Source organism: Atractosteus spatula, chromosome 3 (assembly GCF_055471065.1).
Source record: "Atractosteus spatula isolate fAtrSpa1 chromosome 3, fAtrSpa1.hap1, whole genome shotgun sequence".
Lineage (NCBI taxonomy): Eukaryota > Metazoa > Chordata > Actinopteri > Semionotiformes > Lepisosteidae > Atractosteus > Atractosteus spatula.
In genome coordinates this window covers 35,659,315-35,684,835 of record NC_142708.1, presented here as the reverse complement: position 1 = coordinate 35,684,835, position 25,521 = coordinate 35,659,315, and the positions used below count along the sequence as shown (strand labels likewise).

At 36.4% G+C, this 25,521-nt stretch overlaps 1 protein-coding gene across 1 annotated transcript in view; it reads right to left on the bottom strand.

Annotated features, from left to right (window-relative positions):
- Positions 1 to 6,051: 6,051 nt before the first annotated feature.
- The window catches only part of itga1 (integrin, alpha 1), an 86,869-nt gene continuing 67,399 nt past the window's right edge, over positions 6,052 to 25,521 (bottom strand). The window contains exons 22-30 of the mRNA XM_088910296.1: positions 25,155 to 25,231; positions 24,430 to 24,519; positions 23,424 to 23,526; positions 15,023 to 15,136; positions 13,321 to 13,425; positions 13,026 to 13,130; positions 12,839 to 12,934; positions 11,143 to 11,256; positions 6,052 to 10,738 (exon numbers count right to left, since the gene is read on the bottom strand). Of these exons, the coding sequence (XP_088766422.1) occupies positions 10,685 to 10,738; positions 11,143 to 11,256; positions 12,839 to 12,934; positions 13,026 to 13,130; positions 13,321 to 13,425; positions 15,023 to 15,136; positions 23,424 to 23,526; positions 24,430 to 24,519; positions 25,155 to 25,231 (858 nt within the window). The 3' untranslated portion in view covers positions 6,052 to 10,684. The remainder of the gene's footprint in view (positions 10,739 to 11,142; positions 11,257 to 12,838; positions 12,935 to 13,025; positions 13,131 to 13,320; positions 13,426 to 15,022; positions 15,137 to 23,423; positions 23,527 to 24,429; positions 24,520 to 25,154; positions 25,232 to 25,521) is intronic.

Below are 25,521 nucleotides of genomic sequence, written 5' to 3'. Positions count from 1 at the left end.
ACTATTGTTTGTTTTAATATATATATATATGTTTTATTTTGACTGTCGGGTTGAGTTTTGCATGGTGATACCAAAGACAAAGTTCCATCCATTTTGGATGGATGATAAAGTTATTTCTTATCTAATCTTATCTGATCCCAGCAAGCTATGGGCGCAAGGCAGACTCTGGACTGGATGCCAGTCCATCACAGGGTACGCACAGATGTACGCACAGACAGACATGAACACACTCACACCAATTTTCACAGAAGGCAGTTAACCTACCAGTATATTTTTGCGCTATGGGAGGAAACTGCAGCACCTCAAGGAAACCCACACAAACACTGAAAGAACACGCAAACTCCACATGCAGGAAATGAACCCTAGGGCAGCTTGGTAAAGTTGTCTCCCCTGCACATGAAGATGCTCTCACTTTCAACCAATACTAACAATGAAACCCACTGAAATCCACTGCATTTCATTCCCGAGATATAGCATATTTTATTTCAGGGTATGACATCACTCTGTAACATTGGTGTACTGTTATATTATGACTGACCTCTTTGATCGCTCAGTTGAATATATTGATGGCCTCATGATTTTATTTTAAATCTAAAGTAATTTGAGAAACATATTTTCTTTAAAGTTGCAGCAAATACGTTATAAGCTAATAAAAAAATACAGTGAATACAGTAGTAATGAAAATATTTTGTTTCTATTAAGTGGTGCAATGAGTACTGACGAAATAAACTGAAAATCTCTGACATGCTACAAATTGTTGATACCAGTGCTGAAGAAAAATATTGCAACCTGTTTTAACATTCTGTGACCTGAGTGCTCAGACCCCCTGCAGTTTGCATACTGGTGTTAAAAGTCCACTGATGACACTATTTAACTGGCTCTTCACACTGCCTTGGCTCATTTGGATGATAAAGACACTTATGTCAGAATACTATTCATTGATTACAGCTCCACCTTTAACACCATAGTTCAATCCAGCAAGTTTAAGAATCTGGGCACCTCTATTTGCAGCTGGATTCTGGATTTCTTGGCTGGCAGACCACTGACTGTGAGGATCGATGGAAAGCTTTCTTCCACACTGACCATCAATATAGGTGCCTCTCAGGGATGTGTCCTTAGCTCCCTGCTGTTTTCCTCGTTTACCCATGATTGTGTAGTCAGACACAGTTCCATCTACAAGTATGCTGATGACACTACCATCAAATCAGCAGTAATGATTAGACAGCCTATAAGGATATGGTCAGGTACCTGGTGGAGTGGTGCCTTGACAACAAACTGTCCCTCAACTTCACCAAACCAAAGAGCTGGTTGTTGATTTTAAAGGCAGGGTATTGAACACACCCCTATTCACATCAATGGGGTGACTGTAGAGATGGTTAGAAGCTTCAAGTTCCTTGGTGCCTTCATTACTAATGATTTAGTGTGGTCCCAACATGAAACTGAAGCTACAAAGAAAATAATCCTAATTTCCTCAGGCAGTTGAAAACATTTGGTCTATCTTAAACTATTCTTATTACATATTACAGGTGCTATTATAGTAATAAACTTTATTTTATATAGAGCCTTTAAAAGGTGGCTTCTCAAAGCACTTTACAGAATGACAACAACAATAAATAAAAAGAATACACAAGATAAAACACAATTACAATACACAGAGGAGACTGTGGGTTGTGGTACTAAGTAAAGTAGGAGCAGAGGGGTAAAGAATGAAAGCAGTTAAGAAGAAGGTTTTGAGTCTGGATTTGAAGGAGTTTAGAGAAGATGACTCTCTGATATCCTTGGGGAGAGAGTTCCAGGGCTTGGGGGCATAACAGGAGAAGGCCCTGTCAACCATAGAGTATAGAAGGGCTTGGGGGATAGTTAGGAGACCAGAAGAGCGAAGGTTGCGAGGTGGGGAGTCAGGCGATAATAGTTCAGACAGGTACTGAGGTGCCAAGCCATGCAGAGCCTTATACTGTAGGTGAGCATGAGGATTTTAAAGTCCACATGAAATTTGACAGGAAGCCAGTGCAAGGACTCCAGGATAGGAGTAATGTGAACACTTGCACTAGACCTGGTCAGGATTCTGGACATACTGCAGTTTGTTCAATGTAGATTTAGATACCCCAATGAGTAGAGCATTACAGTAGTCAATTCAGGAAAACACAAATGTGTTAATCATCTTTTCAGCCACAGATAGTGATAACATAGGGTGTAGTCTAACGATATTTCTGAGGTGAAAGAAAGATGTTTTGACAATGTGCTGCACATGTGGGTCGTATGTTAAGCCAGAATTGAATATCACCCCAAGGTTTTTCAATTTAGGCAGAAGCTCAAGTACAGAACCATCTACAGATAGGATTAGATGATTGGCTTTACAAAGTTAATGGGGGGTGCCAATAAGCATGACTTCAGTCTTGTCACAGTTAAGATGAAGGAAATTTTGAGTCATCCAAGTTTTTATGTCAGAGATGCAACTAGATAGAAAAGAGACAGCCACATCAGTGTCAGGTTTGGTATGGATGTATATTTGAGTATCATCAACATAAAAATGATAACTGTGACCATGTGATCTTAAAAGCTGACCAAGTGGAAACTTGGTAAATGCTGAAGAGTAAGGAGCCCAGTATTGAGCCCTGAAGAACACCAGACTTAACAAGACCAATTTCAGACCTATACCCATTAAGAGAGACAAATTGACAGCGATCAGTCAGGTAAGACTTGAGCCATTTGAGAGTAGTGTCAAAAACTCCAAAAACAGTCTGAAGACGATAAAGTAACAGTGGTCTAGGACTGTAAGGCAGTCATTGTGGGGAATGACGGTTTAGAGAGATGTGATATCCATTGTAAAAATGTAGCATTCAGGACCCTGAAACTGGAAATTGTTGAAAAAGTGGAGGGCATGGTTAGTGTCCTTGATATACGTAGCCTTATGGAGCCATTTACCCAGCGGTCTCATCAGGCTGTTGAGAAAGGCCGAGATGTGAGTAGTTGGAAAGTTGCATGCTGAGACAATGGGGCGTCCAGGGGTGTCGAGTTTATGGATTTTGAGGAGGTGGTAAAATAAGGGATACATGGTAATTTTCAACGATGAGCAGGTTCGCCTGCTGGGTGAGTTCCTTGCTGCTGATAAGGAGGGAGATGGTGGATACCACTTCCTTATGGTAGTCTGTGGTAGGATCCTGTTGGAGAGGACGGTAAGCAGAAGTTTTGGTTACTTGTCCGGAGGCTTCATTAATATACAAGTCTTTTTGCCACACCACAAAAGTGCCTCCTTTGTCCGCTGGTTTAATGACAATATCATCTCTATTGCAGAGAAATTGGAATGCCTGAGTTTCTCCATGGGTGACGTTAGACCTTTGTTATTCTGGGTATAAAAAGGGTATAGAAAGGGTCTTGGGAGCTTGATTGAAAAATCAATTGATTGAAAAATACATAAAATTCATAAAATAATAATAAATAAAACAAATAAAATATAATTAACAAATAAATTATAATAGATTAATAAATAATTTAATATTTATTAAACATAAAAATATTTATTTTATTTCATTATTAGAGAAATAGTCTTAATTATCCCAATTCTGTTAAAAACACAAATTTCCTGTTGCTTGGATTTGAACACAGGTCACAGGTTGCAAGTAAGAACTACACCACTGAACTAAAGCATCACCCTGCCTGAACAAGCTAAACTACAACTGTTTCATTTTCCATTACACTGCAACTAAGTATTAAATGTAATATATAAATATACACTGGATAAACAACACACAATTTAAATTAATGATGTTATAATTGCTTGCAGAGGAAGTAAAACCAAGCAAACCTGAAGTCCGTTTTATTTCAAAGTTTTTCTAAATAAATCTATCTTAATAAAAATGATAAATGAAATCTTGGACAAAATTACAGAGAAACACACTAAAAACAGCATACATTTAAAAAATAATTGTCAGAATTATCGCAGCATTGTTTTGGAGAAAGTGTGGTTTTCCTTTACAGCCACTATGTAAAATACATTTTAAACAATCAAAATCTGAAATGAAATAATCTGTTTTCCTACTGCTGTTTATACACAATTACTAAGACTTCTGTGCTAGTACTAACACTGTATGCACTGCATGGCATTGTTGCACATGGCTTTTGAAAAGAAAATCAAGAATTTCAAAATATGGTGAATGGAAACAAATTTGTACTGTATGCTTTTTTCTTATCAAGTTCAAATGTCTTGCTCTGGTGCCTTTTTTATTTGCAGGTTACACGGTGAAATATAAAATGTCCTTAATATTTCACTTCTCTGTTTTTTGTTGAATCCATCTTAAAAACTTAAAAGGTTACATATGTGAATTTAGACATGTACAGTATATGTGTATTCATACAGTAGCGAGACTAGAACTTCCTGAAAAGTTCGCTTGTGCTCCCTCCTGTGGTGAAAACTTACAAATAGTTTACGGAGTATAGAGCAGGGACATCCAATCACCGGTGTTTGGAATCCAGCAGGTTATCTTTGGCTCAGACAAGAATGTAAAACGTTCTAAATGATTACTGAAAGAGTTTATTATATCCAGTGAGTCACAAACATAAGCAATAATTGCCTTAAATGGAAATGTAACCATATACTGATAAATAGTGACTGAAATTAACATAAAGGTACTGTGTCCCATTACTTCTGTTCACTTAAAATCACTGGGTTTTTGTTCAATGATCTTATGTACTGTATGCATGAAAGTACCTCAAATATAAAATATATATTACATTGTACTTACCATTCATATTAACATATTGATCACAAATACATATTGCTTGACTGTAATGCAGAAATAACAGTTTTCAATTTAGTGTTAGAAATATATTCGTTTTATGCTAGAACTAGATTGGAAGGTGGAGCTTTCCAAATTCTAGTATTGGTTAAATAAAGTCGAAGATGTCAGCTGTCTCACTCTTAATAGGGATAATCAGTGTGACATATTGTAGTTAACGTAGACTGCATTTGGTTTCCATTGACAAAAGTGAGCTGAAGCAATATTCAGTAAATTATTCATCAAGCAATTTCACAAGTGAGTGTGGAATAACAGGAAGAAAGGTTAAAAAAACATAACCCCTTTGTATCGTTTGAAGCAAGATTTACGGTTTTGATTTCTCTCTCATTCTCAGAAGTTGAAAATGTAGCACTGTACCACATATGGTTTTCAAGTACTGTAAGTGATCAGACATTATTATACCTTCCAGAGCAAAGTTTAATTCTGGACTTGCAAGACTTCAGACCTGCAGTCATCTCTCACCAATTTTCTGAAATGTTTTAAGTCTCCTGTACATCACTATGCAATAATCCCCTAAAACACCAAAGATTGGTCCATATACTGTATTTGCTTTGCTGAGCCTTGCTTGCACACACATTTGATAAAGCTTCGGAAACACCATCATGCTCTTACAGTACTATGGGAAGATCATAAAATCATTAGCTATCCATAGCAGATGATATAACTTAAAGGACACCAACATTTCTGGGCTAAGCTTGGTTCACTTCACTTTAAAATTGTGCCTAGTCATTTGCAAGCAAAGCTCACCTCAATTATTTCTTGTAACTTGACATCTGTTTCTGATATCTCCCCTTTTAATGGTTGGGGTCTTTTTTCACATACACATTATTTTTGTAATAAAGTATATATATATTCTCATGTTACTTAATCTGTTAGTGAAATTACATTTTTTTTCAGATTTCGAAATACTGTTTCAAATGATGTCTACATAACCTTTCTTTTAATGAATCAATGGAAACACAAATGTCCCACATGTTATTGATTTTAACTCTATAGCAGTGCACTATGGCATTAAATATAAAAAAAATCTACATGGAACACTACATTCATTTACTTATTAAAACTGAAAAGACAAATGTATTACTTTTAAGAAACGTTTTACATTTAAGATGTAACCATTGTTCTTAATATGTCATAGCTTAAAGGCAGAATTGGGAAATAGTAAGTAGTAATATTAGAAAATAATAAAATGGGAAATAATAAGTAATAGTAACTTTTTTGTAGAAAACAGAAATAGTAAGAAACAAATACAGTATTTTTTTTGTGTTTTTATTAAAAACATTTTCACAGAATTAAAGTGATAACATTTTTTTCTGTGCTGTAGAAGGTACATAAGTTAAACCAGTGCATTATATTTGAAAACAGATACACAGTGCAGATGACCAATAGTTTAATGTTTTCATTATAAACATCCCCTGGATTCATAGTGTCAAACAAGGATCAACTTATATCATTTCCACACAACATATATAATGGAACAAGTAATAGGTTTATTCCATGCTGAAAAAAAGAAGAAAGAAAACACAACGTTTCCGCCATGGAGCCTTCTTCAGGTGGGGAAGCCTGATGTACTGTATTAATTTCACATGATGATGACATGTAAGAAAATTGAATAACACCTGAAGAAGGCTCCACGGCCGAAATGTTGTATTTTCTTTCTTCTATTTTTTCAGCATGGAATAAACCTATTACTTGTTCCTTTGCAGCCTACTCATGCTGACACAGCTACCCACCTGAACTACAACATATATAATAGCTGTTATATGTTTACATATGTTTGCAACAGTGGTGATGATATTCTTTTCCTTGAAGACTACAAAACGTACTTGTGCAAAATTATTAACATTTCATCAAAACACCCAATACAATCATATTCCACGCAATGGAAAAAGAACACACCAATCCAACAACTGAGTGTAAAAATACCATAAAACATTGGAGCATTGGACAAATATGTACAGAATTTGTGTCAAAGGAATAATAATTAGAATGATAAAAACCATCAAAAACTGTACAGAATAAATGGCTTGACAATTAGTAATCACATTACAAAATGATCCACTGTACTGCAGACATGTATTTTACAAAAGCCAATGTATTAATTTCACATGATGATGACATGTAAGGAAATTGAATAATGAAAAAGAAGTACCAATTGTTTTCTGTTCATTCATAATACAAAATACCACATTGTGGAAGAAGACTATTAGCACTATTTACATGTTTTAAACATCAGAACTGCTAAAATGTGCTAAACAAGTGCTCTTTTTATGACTGTTGGACTTGGGACATCATAGAATTTACAAATCAGGCATGAAAGTAAGACCATCAGAAAGGCTTTAGCCAAAACATGAATGAAAGTACATTATATTTCTCTTTCTATTACTATTTTGAATAATGTAAAACAATTCATTAATTGCATGTTAATTTTCTATTTTGATATTCCATTCAATTACTGTTAAAAAGAAACTTATGTGCATTGATAAAGTATGAATTTAACAGCATTTAGTTTAATTTACAATATAGTGGATTTCGGTAGAATACAGAATATGCTATTTAATGTAAGTAAAAACTTAAAAAAATTAAATTATAAAAACGTTAAACAGTTTACCTACATAAACACCAGGAAAGTAATCAACAGCAAAACCAATACTTCTATTTCACAAGTAGGAGGAAACTGCAAATGCAAAGTTTTTTATTTTTTAGGTATACTGAATTTACATGCATACTGAAATCTGAAATATCATAATACACAAAACTAAATTTAAACAGAAGTGGTCAATAAGCATAAATGTACAGCTGGATCCAGGAGACCAAGTAAAATATCATGTCTAAGCAGGACTACAATTTTTGAAAGCCTTCAAAATCTACAGTCTGTCTGCATGGAACCTACAGGATATCTGTGAATGCAGACAGGCAAAGTTGCAAATCTCTTTTTAAGAAAATACAGTACACTTAGCTAAGTACTGTATATGCAGTCTGGTAGTGTACCAGTAAACAAGTCTGAAAATTCTTTGACAAAATCCAGTGGTCTGTTGAGTTAAATATTGCCTGTGTCTGAAGCACATGCCAATGTTCATGAGCAAAATAAGGTGACAACTATAAATTGTGCATTATATCTATTGTTAAGCATAATGTAGAAGAGAAAGGATTGTATTGTGTTGTATTGTATGAGATAGGTTTAGTTTTTCAGAGAGTGGAAATCTTTGTGAAATTGAAGAAACTGTATAGTAAGTACGGTAAAGTATCAAGTGTTACCATTACACACAAAATAATGGTTGCAGGTTTATAAGTCAATGATCAGAAGCACACAATCTAGTCAGCTAACTTGAATCGAATTGGTATTATATCAACACACGCAATGGCATATTTTACATTGCACTAGAAGCACCTGATAGTGTTCAGTTTTCACCACAACAGTCCTAAATCTCGCTGCTGTAGAAAAAATTACAAAAGAGAGAATCTTTTTCACTCTTTATGTTCTACAGTCATGCTGTTTAAGCTGATTCACTTGGATCCTTCCAGAAAAGGCTTAATGTGTTTCTTGAATAAAAGTTGACTCATATCTTCAAAAAGGTTAATAAGGGTGTTTTACAGTATGTAAATCCATTTTCAGAAATGCCCTGAGCCCATTGTAATGTAGATACATAAGAATTTATGATGATGTACAGAAACACACACTGTATGGCATAAGGCATAGCTTTCTGTCTCTTATTCTGTAATACAATAAAGAAGACACATACAGCTAGAGGTGACTTAATTATCTGAAGCACTGATATAGAACTAATGGGAATTGTGTACACCTGTGGAGGCAATGAATAGACTAAGAACATAAGAAGGTCACAAAGTAGTGGAGGACAAATGACCATCACACTCTTTAGGTCACTGGTAGCTTAAAAGACCTCATCTAGCTATTTCTTTTTTTGTGTAAAAAGACTATGTAGCGAGTGACAGAAATAATACCTTGAAATACTTTGAATGCAATTCTCCCTCATTGTAACTATTGTAATATACTGTAATACTGAAGATGGACTGAATGCCCTCCTCTCCTTTGTAACCTTACTTGTAGTATGAATGAACCTGATGAATTTGTAGCTGCTTTTTGACCCACCAATTTGAATAAACTCAGTTATCATCAGCTTTCACAGAATATTGAATAGAAGTCTAAATAGATGAAGAACTCGATTTTCTAATGTTGGTAAAATGTAGACTAGCAAATTACACAGGCTTTGTAAAAATTTACTGCTGTTGCATTTTGAACTACATATACAGTATGCTGAGTAGGATCATGGTTTTCATAATCATACTTTCCTGTTCCTTCAAACAAATGTATTATTTTTTTTTCTGAACATTTAAAAAATGCATTTTAGTGTAACAAAAGATGTCACTCTACATGTGCTGTGGTCTGGTTTTACATAAGGAACTTCATTAACAGACACACAGTATAATAAAAAGACTATATAAAAATATAATAAAAAGACATGATCTCATGATCTCAGACATGTTTTTTTAAAGATTACTTTTGATCCTAAATTCTGATGTAAAAATTGATAAATAAAAAGAAATTAAATTTATGTCTAAAATAATTGGAATTATATTGGGGGCGGTGGCTCTGTGGCTAAGGATCTACTCTGCGCCTGTGGCTGAAAGGTTGCCGGTTCAAATCCCATGGGCAGCAGAGGAATCCTACTCTGTTGGGCCCCTGAGCAAGGCCCTTAACCCCAACTTCTCCAGGGGTGCTGTATAAATGGCTGACCCTGTGATCTGACCCCAAGCTTATCTCCCTGTCTGTGTATCTCATGGAGAGCAAGCTGGGATTTGTGAAGAGACAAATTCCTAATACAAGAAATTGTATATGGCTAATAAAGTGTAAGGATACTCTGAAGAGGAGATAAGGGTCCTGTGCAGACGCAGGAGTAGGTGGGAGGCACAGCAACAAACAATCCGATACAAGGAATGAGTTTGTGGTCAGAGGGAGAAAGGAAGGTCGAAAACCAGGGCAAACACAGGTGGCAAGTAATCCAAGTCAAGAGGCGATATCGTGGTCGAAGGGAGGAAGGTAGGTAGAAATCCGGCAAAGACACAGGTGGCAAACAATCCGAGTAGCAAAGCGAGACCTGAAGTCCGAAGGCAAAAGGGTAGTCGAAAATTCAGGTAGTCACAGGGTATAGAAATCGCTAGGTAGAGCTCTCAAAGAGTTTACTCAATACCGAGCAGCAGGACGCGGGTTGGAGAGGCTTAAATACTGCAGCCTGCCGCACGGTAGGGCGTCTGATGTTGAGTTAACACGTGCGGCGGCACTTGTAATTATCGCACTGCTGCTGCTACTGGTTAGTTCTCCTGGGGGCTGGTCTGGGCAGGTTGGTGGTTGTGACATAAAGTGATCTTATATTAACATTTACAAAACAGGTTTCTTATTAAATTATGCCAGATCCTGTATTTAAACATAGTACTCTTCACTTACAGTATGTGTTGAATAATGTAACACTTAGTTTTGCTTCAGAAGCACAGAAATATAATTAACTCATTTGAAAGCATTTGACTAAATTAGCACAGCACACGTGAGAAGGATACCATGTTATACCCTAAACTTTTAATTAATCTAAAATTCATTTTTCTAAATTCATTTTTTTACATTAAGTAGAGGCACAAAAGTTTGATATAGAAAAGACCAAACATCATGCTTTCTGATAATTTCTCAAACTATGCAAACTTGTTTGCATTTGCGATATCCTCACAATGATACAGCATTCTTAATTACCAGCAAGTAAAATATAGAAAATATTTATAACATTTCGGCTGGTTGATCAAATGCAGTTACTGTATCAAGTGATGTTGCAAGTAAATCAGACCTGAGGAAGTGGATTGTAAATACATTTGATTAGTTTTCAGTTCATGTCTTCTTTTGTTGCTTCCTTCAGTGGTCTATTGAAAAATCCAGCCTGTCAAGAAAAAAGAGAAGGTTTCAAATAAGAAAAAAAATGCAAAATATGCTTATGTGGGCATAAATATATAGATCACCTGCTGTTTCTCATGATATATATGATACTATATACAGTAGATAAGATCTGTCTTTATTGCTGTTTTATTTCATTATTCCACCATTCTATTGCATTTAAAGCTTGTGACATTTGGTAAACAATAATCCTACCATTGACAGGGCCAGCTGGCACCACAACTTTTCATGAGACACCATGTCCCTCATCTAAAGGGACCTAGAATATGAAATGTAATTCTACAATTGCCATGTATTAAAACTAAACTACTTGAAAAATGAAAATTCCCAAAATAAAGCAGCTGCAATAAACTTATTTAGAAGCAAAGGTATGATTTGATTTATACTGACCTTCCACAATGCAAAAATGACAAGGGCCAATATCAGCAATCCTATGAGAATACTCAGTATTATAAGCCAGAGCGGTATTCCACCTAAAGATTCTTTTGATATCTTTATTGTTACCTAAAATTAAAAAACAAAACGGTTTTAAGGAAATGTTCAAAGTAGAACCTTTTTAAACAAAATAACGTGATTTCTATCATTGTTTCTATTTAATTCTGAAAAAGTTATCTCCTTGAACACCCCAGGAGCAAAGATTTCTGTGAATGTCTTTCATTGTAAAGATCCTCAGGCCTTAAATTAATTAAAAAAATTATTTTCCTTTGAGGGTTTCTACATTCCTTATATTCATTAATGAGGCATTCACATGGCTAACATGACTCCCATTGGAATGTTTTTAAAAGGGTACAGGCTTCAGACAACATTAGGCATTACTACAGAACAAAAGAACAAGAAGGGTATATAAATGCTCACATATTCACTTTTTATATGAACAGCTAGTTGAAAGAAGACCAGTGAAAGAAACAAATTCCTTTATAAAACTGTGACATCGAGAAATGGAACACCATCGCTAAATTGGAAGACTCCAAAGCAGAAATAGAAAAAAGTGTTCCTCATAAGAGCTATTCACTGTATTTAGCATGGCTATACAACATCATGATAGGTTAAAGGCTAAAATTAGTCTGTCAATCAGTGGTGTTTGGTAATTGTGTGGTAGATGTATCCAATGCATGACTGACAAATCCTTCTGCAGTGGCTACAGAAGGATTGAACACAGTGGCTGAAGGCTGGAACACACTCTACTTCCTGGCTTGCCTGCTGGCTTCAGCCTTACTCTCTAATGGCTGTCCATAGGGAGTGCAGCTGTCTTGACCTGACTTTTATAGACTGAGTAGGTATGGACAAAGTCCTCTTTTTGCCTGTGGAATTGTCTGTGGGAATAATGATTTTCCTAAATTCTTGTTTGACTTTGTCACTGTTAGGAGCTATGAACTAAATCTAACCCTAGCCCTATGCATCACAGCCCGTTATTGAGTTAGTCTTCGAACACAGCCTTTACAGAATGCAACTGATCTTGAGGCATGAGCTCCATGGGTCATACAAGTGCAGCTTGTGAATGAAGCTTGCAAGTGAATATGGAAGCTACTTAATCCATGCACCTGGAGACTGCTGAATAGAGAGAACACATTTTGCACACAGACAATTTTCTAAAAATCATGTCAAAGGTCTTTTATAGATCAATAGGTCAATAAAAGCTACATAGAGAGGCGTCTGTTGTTCATGGGTTTTATGCATTTGAAAGACATATTAATCACACTTAAAAAAATCTGAATCTGCAATAGCTTCACATATCATTTATTTAGTTTCATTAGACTACTACTCTATTTTTGAATCTCAGGATAAAAGGTTTCATCATATTGGATATCTCATGTACAGCACATGTCATTTGCTACTTGGGTTTTGTCGACTTCTAGATATTTCTGTTTTACCTTTGCTTAAGGCGTAGTTCAGCAAAAACAAGTATTACCAGAAAGGAAATATGACCAAAAGATTTTGATATTCAATTTCCTAAATGTTTCTGAATCTATGATCTTCTGAATGTATGAATCTAACCGAAAAAGCTAAGTGAGTGCACATAACTACATTTTTGGACATTAGTTAAACAATGTTTAGAATTAAAACTACTGTTTTGAAGCATACTTACTATTCTGCTCGCACTGTCTTTGTTCAGAATGGTGATTGATGTATCCTGAGGTTTCAATAAAGCATGGACAAGCAATTGTAGATCAGTGAATTCAGCCTACAAGAAGCAAAGAAAACCACACACTGTAATTATATTGCACTACACTGATTTAGTTCAAAGTGAAATAAATTATTCAGATCAAATGTACTTTAACAAATGTGGGCTTCCAGACACGCAGTGTGATGTTCACATGAGTTGAAGTTGCAGGGATTATATCACATAACAATGATGCACATTTTAAAGGCTGACAATTCTGTAAGGAGACAAAAGGAAGAAAATACAGGATTAAAACAATTCCTGATATAATACAACAAATATTTAATTTATTGTTTTATAGATATTTAATACATTTTAGATCTACTGCATGTAGTATGAACTATCAAATAAACCTACATTTTACAAATACAGAACAGCTCTTAAGTTAAAAACAAACTATGGCTTACCACAACATAGCTGCTGAGAGTTTCTTTGTAAGGGGAAGGGGTATAATGGCTTTCTGGGCCAATACGCAACGGGTTCACCAAATGTACATCTTTGCATTTCACATTCTGAAAAATGAAAGAACTTCATTATACAAGCTAAATGAAAATGGGTCACACTGTTTTTCCATGCTATATCTGTTGTGCCTGTTATTGGTTATTTTCCCTATATAGTTGAGATGCTGTACTCAGTGTGATGCAGTGTACTGTATATCTTATCACCAAGACAAATACAATGTGTAAATCCTTATGGGAGATTTTACAATGCATTTTGCTCCAGAGAAGGTACCTAATCTACAGTATGCACCTAAATCTATGAAGGTACAGTACTACTGAAGCTAAAGACAATGTACAGTGCTTGTGGAAAACACTAATTCACTTAAACCTTAATATGAGCATTTTGAATAATTATTTATATTTGGAAAGAAAAAAAGTGGAGCAAATTGTAAAGCGGGGCAAGTTTTTTTTAATTGTCCTTTTAATGGGAAAATGTTTCAGTCAAGTTACACATAGCAGTTGGTTTCATTTACAGATCAGATTCTGTTACTGCCTGAGTAAAGCACCCTGAAAACTTCTAAACAATAAATATGTTTATCTTTAAAAACTAACATTCTAAAATGATTGTTTTGAAAAACATGCTAGTTATGAAACCCATGAATCCATATCAGAATATACAAATTGTAGCCTATGGAAAGAAACTGACAAATATAGTACATACTGTAGTATAATATGTAGTTTAAAATGAAACTGTTGCTTAAAGTAAAAAAATACACATCAAATTACAGTATTAACACTATATTTGACATTGTATTCAATGTGTATATGGGCTAAAAAAATTAAATAACATTAAATTATGTGAATGAATAGCTTCCACATGAACTAGTTTATTGAGGATACTATGGATCTAAAAGACAGACTGCTTTAAATTTTATTTTGGATTGAGTTGTGTTATAAGTTAAGTCTAGGAAAGGTATCATATAATTATTGCCTTAACATCAAAAGTTTCATTTTACAGACACTCTTAATTACTTTATTCCTGAGTACAGACATTTGTCTCCTGTATGCTGACAGGAAATATGAAAGTGGACACAACAATATCCCTGGGCTGCTGGGGAGAGGATGTTGGTCATCTGTTATTTCTGATTAACTATGGTATGAAGCTGCTAGAAACAATGTCTGTATAGCTGCACACCCCTTACAGAAAAAACAACCCAGCAGGGGCCTGGTGGGCTGCAGGGACTTCTCTGGCTAAGTAATCCCACCCCACCCTTGAAGGCACTCAGCCAGATGTGCGTCGCTGCTTGGGGAAATCCTTGTCATGGTCAGTTAAAGACGTGACCCAGGATCAGATAATCATAGAGCTCAACCTGTGCTCAGGTGTGTGCCATGTACCGATGAAGTAACTCAAGAGGCCCACTTCATACATCTTTTAAACATAAGAAAGGGGTTTACAGCTCCATTTTCAATTTAAACATATACGGTTTAAGGAAATTGTGATGCTTAACTTGTGTGTTTAATGATAGAATAACAACATTTTAAAACCTAAGCTTATTTCAACCGCAGAATGTAAGAGCAAATGTCTTCCATATCAATCTAAATATTTTATTTTAAAATATAAATGATATGATGTAGAATAAATAGAATATATATGTATATTCAGACTCACCTCTGAAGTTTCCACATGCGTCATATACAGTAGGATGTTTTCTTGTAGAGATTCAAAAGGAAAAGTGACATTTATTTTAAGAGAAGGTATTGGCAAGTTTGGTTCTTTGTGGATCTGTTGAATGAAAAGCAAAAAACAGTGATCTAATAATTTTACACTAATGGAAAAAGTCATTATTATTTTGAAACAAAACTGGAAAGGAAGCTGGGCATTCAAAATATTTTACCAAAATAAATAGGCATAAATGGGGAGTTGTAATGTAAATGTTAAGGTCACCAATTAAAATACTGGCTAATATGCCTCTATAGCCAGGAATGAAAACAATGTCTATAGTTTTCTTGCAGTGAGATGGTGAAACAGGCACAAATGTAAAAGAATAATGAGTATTTATTTACAACACTTAACACATAAACACACAAACTACTCTTTACAAATAATTTCCAGAGATAGAATCCCAGGTCTAGACCTATAATTGAAAACTACCCTCACTTGTCCCCTCAAAGGTGGACAAAATGTATTGTGAATTAACAGAGACACAGCAGTGCAGTTTAGGCAATTCTGGTTTCTATACAATAAAAGTACTTTGAGACAGCCTGCTCTCTAAAACTGATAGCAGATTCTGACAAGTTTTGCATGGCATGTACTGTACTAAATAATTCTGGACTCTTCTGCCCTTAGAAATATCTGTTATATTTCAGTTGTCAAAAGAGGAGGCCTGGCTGCTAGTGCTTTAGACCTGTAAGACGTAAGGTGGAACTCACTCACAATATCTACAAATGTAGCCATTCAAAATGCATGGTAAAACCCCGTACCATGGGATTTGAGCTAGAGGCGACTGCAGTACGTGATTTGCTGGCCAAAGATGATCAACAGGTGGCACTTGTGGTGCATTAGTTGTTAGTGAAATGATTGCTTTATTTAATCTCTTTACAGTGCATGTTTAAATCTGTTAATTATGGAATATTCATATGGAATTTTACAACTAAAGGGAAATTTTGGTAGCTGAGCATAAAAATAACACTAGCATGATGTCTCCGAATGTTATATCCTCATAAAAGATATTCATTTAGGAATAGAAATATATTATACATACTATTATACATAGTGTATATGGCTGGTAGTGGTAGCTTAAAAAAAAGAACACAACAGTATTCCACTTGATTCATAAACATTATATGCATCAAAGTCTTTAACTCAGTCACTTACTGTGGTTATCTTGGAACATGTTTTACGTGCTTGTTCTGAATTAAGTTTATATACTTTGTAAAAAGCTATATGTTTTAACCTTTTCTATGAATACTTGCTGGCGTTATTTCAGTAAAAAATAACACTTTTTTTGTAAACATCTGCATCAATGTCTTTGACTCATTCACTCATGATTACGTTGGAAACATTTTAACCTGTCTGTTTCAGCTCTGTTTCGAAATTTCACTTTGGTACAGTGGATTAGGCGCTTGAACGTGGAGATCAGTGTTCAATTCCTTGTCAAGGCATGTGTTTTTCTTTTAACAAATAAGGACTATTTTTTTAAATAATGTATATTACATTATGTATATGTACATTATATTGACATTTTATTTTTATATATTACAATGTGTTCAATAAATAAATTGAAAATATGAATAAGCAAATGTGAATACTGTCAACATTGGGAGTAAAAAACAGTTCAACCGGTTAAATTCAACTCAATTCAAAATACTGCATCCCAATGGGGCAATTCAAGACAAGCCTTTACAAGTCTTAAAATGAAATAGTACAGTATATATTACAATTATAATCGAGAATAACAAAGCAATATTAAAAACACCACAGAAATCAAACTATAATAATGCATCTGATCATTATTAACAATATTAAATTATTAATAATAACAATTTCAAACCGTTTGTATTTTGTTCAGGGTCATTTCTCACCGTTTTCACAACCTTCGCTTTCTTATTAAAACACCTATTTTTGAGACAGGATGCTTCAGATTTCAATAACTTTGCAAACAAATGACACAGAGCCTTGAAACTACAGGCAATTTAAAGATCGCAATTTGTGAAAATTTTCACAAATTTTATATAAACAATATCTAGTACCTCTTTCCATTTTCAGAAACCTTATTTTTAGAAACCTTATTTTGAATAAAGTGGATCTCAAGTGTGAGTGAATCATAATGTGAGAATTACTGTTCCTACGTATGCAGACACCTCACCATATAAAGCTTTCTGTGCATTCTTTGTGTATATCCTAATCGCAGTGGGGGGAGGTGTGTGGGGAAAGGTTTAGGCTGAAATTGAATTGGGACTCTGTATTCTTCACACCTGTGTTTTTCTTCGCTTTTCAGCATGTTATTCCAACCTTTACTTGTTCCTTTGCAGCCTAGGCATGCTGATGCAGCTCCCTTCTTGAACTCTCGGTTCTTGACTTTACAACTATTTTTATTTTCTTTATGCAAGTTTGAAGTGCGACGACAAATTAAACCAATTGTAAATATGATGTTTACATTATTCATTTTATATATCACAGTATATTCACTTGACATTCATGATCATTTAAGCTAATGGAGGAGTGTCAGATGTCAAGAAGAAGCCAACAACCATGGACGGACCGACAAAGCAATTTGGAAGGGTTAACAATCCAGCCATTGCAAAGGGTGCAACTGCAGTACCCACAAATAAATAAAAAATAAACTTTTTTTTCTCCTGATCATAAGTGTAACAAATTGTCACGTTTCCCTTCCTTGTGTAGCAATCATGACGTTTCCGAAATATGAAGCTTCATAATTTTTGAAGAATTTACTACCAATAAGTCTCTGAGAGCCATTATAATATTAATAATAATATTAATTTATTGATAGAGATATATGTATTTAGCTGGTTGTATCAGGATATTAATTGTATATATCACAGTATTTAAATGTTCAATTCACATTCATGTTCACATAGCAGGGTACTGGGAACCCCCCATGGACAGACAAAGGTGATAAAGGTGTTAAAAATTCAAAGGGATGCCATGTGGCAGAGTTCAGCGCATTTTAAATTAATGAGAGGCTATAAATAATAATAAAGGTGATGAAGGTGATAAAAAGCCATTCAAAAGGCTGCAGTGTGTTAACACAAACTCTAACAGAGCCGCTAGTGACAGCAAGGTGACTTCCTGCTCAATTACATGAGAGCAACAGTACAGTCATATAGATTTTAAATTCATTAAGCAACATTAGCGGAGAATGCGAACGATGGAAGTGGTGGCGTCTCCCGGAATGCAAGGCCCAGCTAGCGACCAGCCTAGGTACGATCGACATGGACCTCGACCAGCCGGCGGTGGCCATTTGGGACGATGTGGCTAGTCAGATCCACGGAGTGGCGAGCAACACCCTTGGGGAGACGAAGCCTGGGAAGAGGTTTATCGACAAGCAAATATGGTGGTGGAATGAAGAAGTGCAGAGAGTCATCAAGGAGAAGAAGATGGTGTTCAAGACGTGGCTCCAATCTCGCAACGACGTGGACTACCAACATTACAAGACCCTCAAGTCGGCAGCGAAGCGGGCAGTGGCTGTGGCGAAGACTGTGCATTGTAACCGGTTGTATGAAGAATTGGACACGCCTGAGGGAGCGAATAAGATCTACCGCCTGGCCAGCGCACGCCACCGCAGGACATCGGCCAAGTAAGGCAAGTCAAGGACGACGACCAGGAGCCGAGAGGAGCCGACATTCTCGTGAGCCTCTTCAACCGAATCACCAACAAAGGCGCAGTCCCACCGATTTGGGCAACCAGCACCATGGTGCCCAACTGGAAGGGCAAAGGTGTTGTCATGGAGTGCTCAAATTACCGACCAATTCGCCTTCTGTGCCATGCAATGAAGATCTTTGAGCGGGTCCTCGGTGCCAGACTCCGCAAGACGTTCAGTGTCACATTGAATCAATGTGGCTTTGTCAAAGGGTGTGGGACGACAGACGCCATCCACGCTGCCCGGTTGCTCTTGGAGAAGCACCGGGAGAAGAACAAGTCCATCCACATGGCGTTCCTGGATTTGGAGAAAGCATTCGATCGGATCCCACATGAGCTCATCTGGCACGCCTTGCAATCACACAACGTCCCCGAGGCCTACATCCACTGGGTCCAGCTGCTTTACTGCAACATCACCAGCGTCGTCCGAGGCCCAGTGGGCACTTCACTGCCTTTCGCCATAAACGTCGACGTTCACCAAGGATCAGCCCTTTCGCCCCTGCTCTTTGTGCTCTGCATGGACACGGCGACGGCCGACCTCCAGGCACCTCACCCATGATCACTGCTCTACACTGATGATGTCTTCTTGGTGGATGAAGAACGCCAAGAGCTCCAACACCAAATGCAGAGATGGAAGATCCGACTGGACGAGCATGGAATGCGGCTGAACACCAAGAAGACCGAGTACATGGAGTGCGGCCCTCAAACGGATGGATCTAACAGCATTAGAGGTGAAGATCTCAAGAAAGTGACGCAGTTTAAATACCTCGGCTCCATCATCAGCAGCGACGGTGACACCCTCCCAGACACCAGGGCCCAAGTGAACACGGCGTGGATGAAGTTGCACCAGGTCACCGGTGTTCTCTGCGATCACTGGAGGCCAATCCGACTCAAGGCCAAAGTTTACAAGACTGTTGTCTGTCCTGTCGCCCTGTATGGATCGGAATGCTGGCCAGCAACTTCCAGGCATGAGCAGGCCCTCCATGTCATGGAAATGAGAATGATCCGGTGGTGTCTCGGCCTAACAAGATTTGACCACATCCTCAATGACGATGACGCATGGGAGTGGCACCAATAATGGAGAAGATGCGAGAAGGAAGACTGCGATGGTATGGACATGTGATGAGAAGTGGCAAGCACACGGTGGCATGGACAGCAATGTGACTGAGCCCGCAGGGTCAACGGTTGCGAGGGCGGCCCAAGAAGTGGTGGATGGATTGGATCACTGAAGACATGTGGAAAGTGAACGTCACCCCGGAGAACACCTATGACCGCGCCAAATGGAGACGAGCGTGCCGACAAGCGGACCCTGCTGATGCTGGATTAACAGTAGGATGAAGATTCCATATTTCATTTAAATTCGAACATTTTAACAAATACAAAAACCTGCAATGGTGGCTGTATACGTTACACTCTCCCCGCTTAATTCGCTGTCCTCTGCGAAGGGCCATTCCACCCCGCTGCTGACACCAATGTAGCGCTCTGGGGTTCACGTGGGTATGCACCCTCAACTCTGCCGCCTCAGGTCGGCCCCCCACTGTCGGGGACTCAAACCCGGGCCTCCGGCGTTACTCAACAGGGACCCAGCCACTTGAGCTAAAGGGAAATCTCCCATCAGCCCGACGTCTGCGGTCCCTGCTATTCACAGGGAAGGGCGGTGATGTCACATTGCTGGTAAGCCGGCTTGAACAACCTGCAATGGTGGCTGTATGCGTTACAGGGGGATAAACAGGGGGAACTCCACGGACTTTCTTCTTTGAACTAAACCGTGCTCCAGTAAATAATGTACATCACCTTCTGCAACTCTTCTAGTTTAGCAGGATTTGTCCGAAAAGCACATTGTTTAATGGGGGTGACATTACCCTTGTCTATATCACTGTATGACACAGGTTTGAGTCAGAGTGTCTGTTAATAAAACAAAGCGCCCAATAAATTTAACTATTGTACGATTTATTTTTCCATTTCAGCTAAATGAGGGGAATACAAAGTCAAATCAGTCAGGATCTTGGAGTTTAATAAGGGAGTGCTTTGCTCTAAAATATTTTGTGTAACAAGAATGTCAGCATCTAGACATTTTTTTTCCAATAACAGCAAGTGGTGTTCTTACTACGTATTCTTAGAAAAGGACAAAACATTATACAGTAACTTTTTTTGAAGTACTGTCAGGCGAATGCGCTACAATATAAACTTTAAAAAGTCAGAACAAACACGTTAAAACCATAACCCACTGTACGTCACCGAGTTAAAGTTTTATGAAGAAGGTGGAATACTGTTGTGTATGTTTTCATATTTAGCTGTCACTACCATCTGCTTTTTGTACATTAGGTATGTATTACATTATACTACTGTTTACATTTTCTACTACCAAAATTTACCTTTGGATTTTCTCTACAGTAGGTGGATGTAAACTTGAAAGAGGCACATTACAATAATAATATACTATTTCTTGTATATTCAACTGAGCAATCTTGCTTTTTAAAAAATATACCTAATTTTTAATTGATTTAATATTTAACATGCCGTAATACACAGTTTTAAATTAATAAAAGTCTAAACAGTATACAACTCAATTTCTATCATTGGAAAAAGATTGTCCCTCAGCATTGACCAGGATTCGAAACCAGGCATTTTCTGGTGACAGCCAAAATACTCCACACACCACCTTAAGCTTTCACTGCTCCACCTAGCGGTTTTACAAAGTAGTGCAGTCTCACAACTGAAAATTTCTAAAAAGCTGCAGTACCCCGCAGGCCCTGAACTGCGAAATACTGCAGTATCCTTCGCACATTCTAAATGGCCAGATCTGTATATAGTATTATAGTAGGCTATAGTACATGTGGTTTCATCTTTGGCTCACAGAACCTATCCCATGTCTAGCTTAACAGCAGATGTCTGATTGGTGGTAGTCACAGAGAACACTCAAAACAACCTTCCCAATTGGACCTGGGCTCTGCTAATGTAATGTAATTGCATTGCTCTCTAGATGTAACGGATACAGTCAGAAATAGCCTTCATATTTTATCTTATTGATTTGTATTGACTAAATGGTACAGAATGTTAAATGGCAACAAGATCATACAGTATACAGTAAATCTACAATGGTATACTTTCCCACACACAACAATGTAAGGATAAAATTAAATAGAGATTCTAATGTAAGACAAGATTCTGTAGAAAGTATATCTGCATTCCAATTACCATTCTGAAAAGACATATTGATTTAGATGGTGTTCATTTTAGAAGGCTAATAGAAAAGGAGATGACTTTCAGTACTTGACAGTAAATCATCATTTACTAGGAATGACATTAGCCAAGAATCTGCCATATTAACATTTTTTTGAGTATTTTAAGTTACAATAATTTGGCTTAACCTGTTTGGCTGAGGGTTAACCTTCATGCATGTATGCAAGGGAGAGAAGGGGATTACATATGATATTTATAATGTTTAAGTGGGGAAAAGATGTCAGGATTAATTATAAATTACTGACAGTTGATACTGATTGAACCTTGCTGTTGTCACCCCTTCCAAATTATTGTAATAAACTCTATTATGTTTACATTCACCACCCCCACTACAAGCCCTGCTCTTTCAGTAACTTAAAAAACCTAATTATGTCAATTTGGTGAGCTCAGCAAAAAAAACTTAAACTTAACAAATCTGCAGGGTTAAAGATAAGATGGTTTATTATCTACAGTAGGTCATTACAATCTACTAGTGAAAAGACAAGTGGGTTAATCAGTATGGTTTAGCTACTGTACCTCACATGCAGGTCAGATTTGATTTGTTCATTTTAAGTGAATCCCTAGGGATATTCATTTTGAACAGCTCAGATGGGTTCCCTGCTTAATTATTGGAATTCTTTTGCTGCCTCTTTCTCATATGAACAGTTATGGTTATGGGGCTAGTTGAGTGAATTTTAACAGTTGTAAAAAGACCTGTTTTCTTTCTTATTGTTATACCAGATTGCAGGAAGCATGAAACTATGGGTGGTCAAATACCTGCTGTGTTTGCATTGTGATGAATGAATGCTGATGCATGACACCCTGTGACAATAACCCCCATGGCTGCTGAAATTCTATAAGCTGTTGGTATTTGATTGTTAATGGAAACTTGGCATTGTCTAAAGAAAGTTTCATATGTAAAAGGTTATACAGGCTTGGCATTTGGAGACTGTTGCTTGCATTACCATTTGTTTAGTTTCTTAATATGCTGTTATTAGTCAGGCCATTGACCTCTCATATATTCCTCATTTTTGCACTATACAATCCATCCATCCATTTTCTAACTGCTAATTTAAATCCAGGGTGACTGGGGAGCCAGAAGCTATCATGGGAATCAACAGGTATACAGCAGGGTACACCCTGCATGGGACGGCAGTCAATTTGCAGAGACAGAGACAAGCACACACTCACACCAAAGCTAGTTTTGCCAGAAACCAGTTAACCCACCTGCATGTTTTTGGACTATGGGAGGAAACTAGAGCACCTGGACAGAATGTACAAACTCCATGCACATAGCAACTCAGGTCTGGAATTGAACCAGGGCTCCACACCATTACAAAATCATAGCATCATAAAATTACTGTTATGACTTCAAAGTGTTTTAAAGAAAATGTGGTTTACACAGTTAATGGGCAGATAAATCAGATGCCTGCCATTCACTTCTGTAGACTGCATGAAGCTTTCTTACCATGTAGCTGATATTCACTTCATCTCCAATCATGTCGGTGCTATTAAGAACACTTGGAAAAGTATCTCCTTGTTTTATATAGAAGTGAAATTCTCTGATGGAACTGAAATTGAAATAGGACTTATCAATTGCAATATGAATTAAATACAATTAGAATAGTAATAACTTAGAATAAAATATAAATACATCTAGTAATAACTGGCATATTTACATTATAAACCATGTAAATAACAGCCCATATTCACTTTTGTGATACTAAAATACTGTAGAGTTATATATCTTTCACAGATTAGTGTACTAATGATAGATACCTCAATCAAATAATTTTAAAATCTGTATAATACCAAAAATAATTGACTGTTGAAAAAAATCATTCAACTTAGCATTTTGAGTAATTAACTTTTCCCTTAATTCTGAAATGAAATATTATTTCTTAACACAATGGTCCCAGTAAATTGTAACATAAATAATTATATACTGTAGTGTTATGTCAGTGGCTGAACTCTTTGGGTGAAGTTCAGCCCTCCACCACCAGAAGGCAGCATGTTCACAAAGTACTCTTCCACTAATAAGGTTCTGCATTCCCGTGTATCCTGCAGTCAAAAAGAAGCTGAATAGTCTAAGGACTATTTGCTCCACTTCTTTCAATATGGAGTACAGATATTGGAACTGCATTGTCAATAACATTATACTGATAACACATCAATTTTCCACTGTACAGGCGGCATGATTGCATGGTATTTAAAAAGGTTTTCTGAAAAACAAATTTGCGTGTAATAGTCATACTTTGCAAAAATGTGTTAAACAAAAGTATTCTAGAAAAATATTATTTAATTTGTTATTATTTTGAACATTTAGAAATGTTCCCACTTCTTTTCTTGAATATAAAGGCTCTTTATCTTGTGTTTGTGTTTCTACTGCAGCATGGTTTGACTTAGTGCCTTTTTACTGGTCACTGGTCACGATTAAAGAAAATGTATCTATTGTAGGATCTTGCAATGCTCACCTTAAAAACTGAAGACTTGCTTCATAGTTCACTGGAATTATTATAGTATTGTAGTTGTCAAAAAGTGTTGACTCAGGCTCCTCACTATCACTGCAATACAAAAATGATAACCATATCATATTATAGCCACACTTTTATTTATTAGTACAATTTTGGAATGAAAAGGCAATTATAATCAGTGAATAACGTACATACAAGCATTTGTTTTCAATCAACTGGAAAGTGATAGGTTCCTATACAGTTTAATTCTTACATTGCTCTGTTTTTTAAAATATTTAAAACTATTTTTTTTTCACAAAAAGGATAAAGATGAGAAGTTTATCCAGTCAAAAATACTTCAATGCATCCGTCTTAATTAATGTTTGAAAGATACCTTTGATATTTGCCGTGTACAGTATGTGCACCAGTTAATTATGATTATGTCACATACCTCAAGTCACCTGATACAAGAATAGATTTGAAATTAAAAATGCTTTCTCTGTCTTGAACAAGTATCTTGCAGGCATGAGAAAAAGACAAACATAAATCCCACCAATCTGTAATGCTCTTGGGATACTTTTTGTTGCCTTTAAAAACAAAGTCTGCAGGCATTTGTGAAAAAGTCTGTGTTTTTTGTTGGGGAATAACACAAATGTACAGCTACAATTCAATCAAAAGCACATATCTTTTTATCTGCTGATATACAGTAAGTGATAAAATGCCCATATTAAGATAGAAAGCTATACCTTGTTGCAGAAACATTGATAATAATATTAGGCAGTAGATGTGAAGTATTGATTTGAAATACAACATCAAAAGTATCCTGTGTGAAGAAAAAAAACAAAGACTGGTTAACTATATTGGAGAACAATATTAAAATGTTCTACCTGTTATTTTTCAAATTGAAATAATAAAATAACTGTGATATAAATTAGGAGTCTCCAACCCTGGTCTAGGAGAGCATTATTCCAATTAGTCTTATACAGTAGGTCACTTTGTATAATCTTTGTAAAGATTAGGAATATTTAAATATTATTGTTCAATGTATTCAGCTAGGATAGTTCTGCTCCTTTAGGGATGAAAGAAAATTATGATTTATATTCATTGTGATCT